The sequence below is a fragment of the Saccopteryx leptura genome, chromosome 5 (genome assembly GCF_036850995.1).
Source record: "Saccopteryx leptura isolate mSacLep1 chromosome 5, mSacLep1_pri_phased_curated, whole genome shotgun sequence".
Classification (NCBI taxonomy): Eukaryota; Metazoa; Chordata; class Mammalia; order Chiroptera; family Emballonuridae; genus Saccopteryx; species Saccopteryx leptura.
This window is the reverse complement of record NC_089507.1, coordinates 33,798,321-33,805,648: the sequence shown is the minus strand read 5'-3', so window position 1 is coordinate 33,805,648 and position 7,328 is coordinate 33,798,321. Positions and strand designations below refer to the sequence as shown.

General features: G+C 40.4%; 1 protein-coding gene across 2 annotated transcripts in view; it reads left to right on the top strand.

Moving 5' to 3' along the window:
* The first annotated feature begins 1,916 nt into the window (after positions 1-1,916).
* The window catches only part of GABRA2 (gamma-aminobutyric acid type A receptor subunit alpha2), a 124,906-nt gene continuing 119,494 nt past the window's right edge, over positions 1,917-7,328 (top strand). The window contains exons 1-3 of one of the 2 annotated variants that reach the window (XM_066385105.1): positions 1,917-2,147; positions 3,153-3,230; positions 5,712-5,827. In XM_066385105.1, the coding sequence (XP_066241202.1) occupies positions 3,160-3,230; positions 5,712-5,827 (187 nt within the window). In that variant the 5' untranslated portion in view covers positions 1,917-2,147; positions 3,153-3,159. The remainder of the gene's footprint in view (positions 2,148-3,152; positions 3,231-5,711; positions 5,828-7,328) is intronic. The other variant, XM_066385106.1, reaches the window with a different exon arrangement.

The following is a 7,328-nucleotide window of genomic DNA, read 5'->3' as shown; positions in this document are numbered from 1 at the left end:
ACCATATGCTGTTTAACTTCTCATATATATATATATATATTATATATATATATATATATATATATATATATAATATATATATAAAACTTAGCAGTAATGTAAATGGTGAAGTAATAAAGACCTTAATGAAAATTGACTCATAGAAATGGAAATCAGGAAAATACAGTAGCAGGTGGAGGGTTCACACCAAGTAGAAGAGGTTTAGATCCCCTGGTTGTAAGGTTTTAAATGGCATGCTTTTTATCTTTGTGAATTTCAATTAGACTCTGCAATGGGCAAGTCAGGAAGGGAATATTAATGATGGAGGAGAAAGCTGGGTGGTGTTCCATTCTTCACAGAGCCAGACGTATAGGAATGTGAATGTTTGTTTAGGTTGTAGCATATTAAAAGCTCATTTAGAAAGTGGTAATTAATAGGTTAAAAAGAACAGCTTGAAATACTTAAAATGTAAAGGTTTTACTTTCCTCATAGAATCTTCAAAGCAAAGCTAAAATTTATGTAGATTGGCAGTGTCTGTTGTTATGTAAACTGCATCATCTAGGAAAACATCTGAATTTTTGGTTCATAACTAAAGAAATTGAACTGTTCGGCACATCGTGGCTCTGAATGTAATGACAGAAACATACCAGCATACTTATCTTTTCCTTTTCCCTTTGTAAGTGTCTAACGTTCACAACGACTTCTCGAAGAGATAAACCCCCGCTCCGCTTTGCCCTAGTACGATGTGCATAACATTGTCTTATGTGCCAAACGAAAAGGAAAATGTCTATTTGTGTGTGTGTGTGTGTGTGTGTGTGTGTGTGTGTGTGTTTAAGTTGCACGTTTGGATTTTATCGTCTCAGATAAAAGAGAAGAGGAAAGAAGACAGATCAAATACACAATGCTGAACCTGTACGATGGGGGCTGGAATTACAACAGGTTCCCCTCTTCCAGAAAGAAAAAGAAAAGCCCTAAAGGGGAAAATATCACACTCTACTCAGTTCCCCCGCCCTCCCGGGGGAGAGAATAGCACAGGTTGTAGAAACAACAACAGCAGGTCCAATTTTCGTCGGGGGGAAATGTAAACTTTTTAGAGCTGCTGATTGAGTTTGATCACCAGGTAAGTAGGATGCCCATGAAGAGAGACTGGGGAAAGGAATTGCGGAGAGTAAGCAAGAGGTTCCCCGAGTTGTGTAATCTGCAAATGGACTTGACTGACCGACTCAAGGCTAGTGTCCAACCCTCAGAGCTTTGAGGAGAAATCAGATCTGATGGCAAGAGTGTGAAAGAATGAGTGATATTATCTAGAGAGCCCGGGGAATCAAAGAAACTTCCTGCTGTTTGCTTCCACGAACAGGCGTTGAACTTGATCCCGCGTGGATGCGCTGATGACTAAGTAAAGGCGTGATCAGTCCCCTCGCCCTCCAGCGGGAGCAGTCACTCTTTACCTCTTCTCAGTAGCTCTGTCGCTCTAGAGCCAGAGGATGCTGGTGGGCGGGCGGTAGGGCGCGGCCCTGGGGACCTGGGGACACAGAAACACACCGCATTAGTGACTCCGCACCCACACCTTCCGGCAACCCCCTCGGAACCTCGGCACCAACGGGGAGCTCCGGCGGGCCGCCGCGGGCACCAGTCCCGGGCGGCGCGTGGGCTCCGCTCCTCCCGGGCGGCGTGGACGTGGCGAGCAGCGCTCCGGGCGCCCCGGGGCTCCCGCTGCCGCCCGGAGCTGCGCCTCTGCAGGTGCCCCGCAGGCGCTTCTCCGGGACCGGGGCGGGGGCGGGGGTCCTGGCGGGCCCTGGAGCCCCGTTAGCTCTCCTCCCGGGCCTGGCTCCTCCTCCTCCAGGCGCGGGGCTCGTGCCCGCCGCTGCCTGCGCGCAGCGCGCCTCGGCTCGCGTGCCCCCGCCCGCGGGCTCCTGCCGGCGCTCCCCTCCCTCCTCCTCCGCCTCCTCCTCCGCCCAGCGCCGCCACTACGGACGCCTTCGCCTCCTTCTACTCCCGGCGCCGCCGCCGCCGCTCCTCGCGCTCCTCTCCGGCTCCCACCGGCCCTCCGCTCCCCGCTCGCTCGGCTGCAGCAGTCACTCTCTCGCGCTCTCTTCTCTCCCAAGTTTCCTATCTGCTCAAGATCAGGTCAAAAGGAGGAAAACACCCAGTTCCGCTTGTTGTTTCAGGTAAGGTACCACACGTTGGTCCCAACAGGGACCCTTTCTATTTGCCACTGGCTCCCCTGTTCCATGTCCCCCACTGTCCCCTGCTCCCTGGAGACCGGGGAGGTTCAGGTGGCCCCCTGCTCCTCAGCCCGTCTAAAATAGAATTTCGGTGCCCACCACCAGGAACATATGTACAAGTACCATGAGCTCCGAGACGCCCGCCCGGCAGCACGTTGGCTTGGCTCTGTTGCCGTCTCCAACTTTGCACGCCGCGCTGGACGAGCCTGCCCGGCGGGGCTGGAGCCGGAGCCTGGCGCGCCAGCCCGGGCTGTGGTCTTCGGCTCCGGGCACAGCTGCCACACGCGGCGGCTCGCAGTGGAGCGGATTCAGGCTGCCTCCAAGACCTGGTCCTAGGCAACTGTGGATGGGCAGGGAGACGGATTATTATATTTTATTTTAGAGGGAGTGAAGGAGCGAAGACGTAAGGACTACAGCTCACTGTGATGGAAAAAAAAAAAAAAATCATCAAAAAAGTGGACTGGCTGCCCTCCGTCCCTTTCTCGCTTGAGTCGCGGGGGTGGTCTTGGTTGAGGGGATGGTGGCACCAAGTGCCCATCTCTCCTCCCCTTCTCACTCTCCCCTCCAACCTATTCTCTTCTCTAGCTCACATGTCAGTTCGGGGTCCCGTGTGTTATTATATCGTGTATGTGTGTGAGCTCAAAACAGTATTTGCTGAAGATAGGGCTGGGGGAAGTTACTGGCAAAGCAAAGTGTGCTTACTTGATTATCTGGCTGTCAAAAGAGAGAGAGAGAGAGAGAGAGAGAGAGAGAGAGAGAGAGAGAGAGAAGAAGGGGGAAGGAAAACAACATTCAATCATCATACTTTACACTCACTCCGCTGGAATAGCCTCCATAGCTTTAACTACAATTCCCCACTGAAATGACAGTTTTGAGGGGGCTATTTGGATGATGGGACTGAATTTAATTTTTGGTGTTATTTTGGTTTTCTTCCATGGCTTTACAAAGAGTGGCGATGAAGACGATATTGAACATCTACAACATGCAGCTACTGCTTCTTGTTTTCTTGATGTGGGACCCAGCCAGGTGAGGCATTTATTGTATTTGACTCTTAATTCAGGGCAAGGTGTGTTTCCTGAATGACATTAGGGCGGGGGTGGCTTTTGAGAAGCTAGAGTATATTAAAGAATTATTCTAATAAAAAAAAAGATTGTACTGAGAAATCACACTATGAAGCACAGAGATGATATATAAAGTTCACTGGTTCTTGCTTTTAGCTATAAATACAAAAGTAACCAGAAACGTTTTCTTTAGAAATCACTGAAGAAGACAATATCCTTTGAGTGGCATATTCTTGCAAAGAATTGAAGTGATTAAGTTATGCACTTATACCACCAAAATTTAGTACAGATGCTTTCACTTTTCCTTTATACCAAACAAAAAAGCACAAGCTAAATTTGTGTTAACTTTATTATTTTTATCTTTATCTTTCTTTCTTTAAAAAAAGCAAAACAAACCCCCCCAAAAAACGGTCTCGGCTCTTTTAGTCAACATGGAAACCTAAAGGATATGTGAGCCTTAAACCTCTAGGTGGAGGTAGTACACAACTTCACAATCACAAACAATAAAATAAAAGCTTGATTTATTAATCAAGTTTTTATATTATTAGTTTAGAGATTTTTGATTTTAGAATGGTTACCGTCATAAGGAGCACTGATTTTAAACACACAACTATTTTTTTGCCTATGTCCTACAAACATGAAATAATTTTTACTGCTTTTAATAACTTTATCATAGTTGTAGTATTTTCTGATTTTTATCAGCAGTGGGTGTCTTTTATTTATTGTCTTTAAAATATATTTTTGAAATACCAAAGGACTTAAAATACAAGATTCATAAGAATGTTCATGTAACCATTCCTTTTTTATAAGAAAAAATAAGTCTTTATTATATCTTTTTCTTTTAATTTTTCATTTTCCCCTCCAAACATTTGTCAAAGTATGAAAATATTTTCTAGAACTGAGAAGAAATCTCTTTATAAAGACACGTTAGTTGAAGAAAATCTCATTTAACATTCAACACTGACTTTAAAAAGAAACTGACATGATTAACAAACATTTTTGACTGAAAACCTCTATGTAGAACTTTATGACTATCTTAGTGATTGGTTTTAAAATTAGCTTAAGGCAATATAAAAACTTGAGGCTGGAAGGTATGAAGTAATTTGTTTACGTAATTTTTAAATGCTTATCATCATATTGGTGTTTTAATACTTTCTATGCTTTTCAGAAGATAGTTTAAATCAGTTACCTAATTTTGATATATGGTGACAATTTTTAGCTACTAGCTGTGTAATCATTTGAATGCAAGTGACTGTCAATGGTGTTGTACACAATATACCTTGATCAGAATAAAGATTACAAAGAATCTTTTATTTTAAAAGTGTTAACAAACGATGGTCAATTAATAATCATTAAAAATGCTCAGTACTTAACCATATTCACTCTATTAGTTTTCTGTTCTATATTTGACTAGTAATGCTCATGCCAGTATTTTATTCTATTATATAAATGATTCTCTCTCTCTTTTTTTTGGCCAGTAATTTAAATCTCTGAATCACTCTGGGGGAATAAATGGCAGTGAAAAGGGACATTCTGTTTTATACATCCAGTTGCTTCTGCACCAATTTGCTGGATGTTACAAAATCAGGTCTCTAGCTTTCTGATGGAGAAATAATGGAGAAAATCACTGTTTCTAACCCTCTTTCTGGTGATATTTTAAGACCATTTGTTCTTTCCACAAATTTATCACACACACGTTTACAGAAGTAACAGGGCATTTGAATCTTTAGGTGATCCCTACGGCTTCCTCAGAAGCCAGGCAGGAAGGGTCTCTCTCCTCCAAGGCCCTCCGGAGCTCTGTAGGGGCTGCTGATCCTTTCAGAGCCCACCCCCACTTCCTGGCTGCACTGAAGCCTGGCACACAGCCAATGGAGTTCCCCTGATGTCTATATTGCACTTGGCCGTTGGGTGGAGGTATACCCAAAGTGAGGAAATCATCTTGACTTAAAAGAGAAAAAAGACATAAAGAGAATAAGAAAGACATTTATGAGGAAAGTAGAGAAATTTAGTGCTTCCAAGGAGGCATATTTTCCCCAATTAATATTTGAATCACTGAAGAATTATTTCAGGAAACCCTTTGATTATTGTCAGTTTCTAAGTACAGAATAACATTGCTAATAGTGTCTGCATGTGATAATCTACAATCATAACATAGGGAATGGATTTTAGAAGGAAAAAAAAGTCCACACACAATGCTAAGTGGTAGATATCTGAAATAATGTTGACATCAAACTTTCTAATAATCTGGTACTCAGTATCCATTTCCACAGCATGTTTGCCTTTCCTATAAACATATTGGTATTTATAGAAGTGAAAAGAGGGAGAAAAATGGGTTGCACTAATATTTTAGGGAACCTTAAATTATTCAAATCAAGAAAGAAGAGCATGTTGGCACTTTCAAAACACACATATGTATATATATCAGTTTGTAAAATTATCTGTTTAGGTTGGTGCTGGCTAACATCCAAGAAGATGAGGCTAAAAATAACATTACCATCTTTACAAGAATTCTAGACAGACTTCTGGATGGTTACGATAATCGGCTTAGACCAGGACTGGGAGGTAAAAATAGTTTTACTTTTTTATTTTTTTAATTCACATAATAATGCCTTCAGAAGTTAAGGTTACTATTTATATTTTAATATATCTTATGCATAAATATATTACCATGTTTTAAAAAACCAAAGGTAATAGAAAGTAAGGTGTATGAAATAAGCATTTTATGCAATTCTTTTTATACACATATAATGTATTTATCATATTTTTATAGGATGTCTGAAGTTATATAAAAGCCCAGACCTTCTGCATGAATAGCTTTTAAATTAGTTCATTTACAATGACTAAGTTTGAGTATGTTAAATGGTAGCATTATTGGGCAGAAATGCTTGTGCAATCTTTGGTTTCCTTCATCACATTTTACAGAAGGCTGTCTCAACACCAGTACAGCAAGAATGAGTTACATAAATAAAAGAGTATCTGGGTTGTATTTCAACACATACTCTTTTTAGGATTCTGTGATGATATATTTTTTTTTTTTTTACAAAGAATGTGACATCTCTAAAATGTAGCACAGGTTCGGCATTCTTGAAACTTTCAAAGACGTTTCAGATATATGTTAGCTGTAGGCCTAAATTTACTGGGCTGTGGCCCAGGTTGACTTCAAATTTAAACATTCATTTTTCAACTCAGAAAAGCAGTCTATTTTTATTCTTAAAGGTAAAGAAAATTCAGCTGGGTTAACATGTTAAATTTGAATTATCCTTCAGCATAGCTGGATGACGTGGAGATTGGGTGAAAGTAGGGTAAAGGTATAATTCTTAAAAGGATTCTGAGTCAAAATATGGTTACTCATCCCTTCTAACATGAGATACGTATTTGCATGCACATATTATCAAGTGTGTTGTGCTTATTGGCATGTTCAGTTTAACAATTAAATCAAAATTAAGACAAATTAGTTGAACATGATATTAATAAAAGATTTATATAGTTAGTCTGGTGATGACTAAGTTGATAATTTAACAATCTTAAATTGCTTGAAAAATAGTTGACTAAGTGTTTAGATGTGTATGTATATATTTTGAAAAATGCAGGTGGTTAATTTTATATATATTTAACAATTTTATGGTTTTCTCTGTTTAGGATTCAGAAAAAGTCAGAAAAAAAACACAACTTGTTTTTAAATAATATGCCATTTCATTGTTATTAGCTATTTTACTTGAATCCTGAGTAGTACCTTGCATTTTAAGAGAGAAGTGCTGGGAAGGAATAGTGTTCAGAATTATGACCCATTGTATCTCTAAAAAGAATTCAATTGATTAAGCTACAATTAGTTTTCTAAAAGGAAAACCTGAGAGGACTAGAATATTTTCTTAGTAATCACTATGTCTAATGTCATGAATATAAGGTATTACTATCCATGTTAGCATATAGGACAATGAGCTATCACCAAACTTAATTTAGACAAATGCCTAGCATAAGGCTTTCACAATTTATGATGGGAGTTTGAGAGGTAGATTGCACTAAGACGGATATTTTTCCTAAGCCTTAGATTTTATTACTTTTA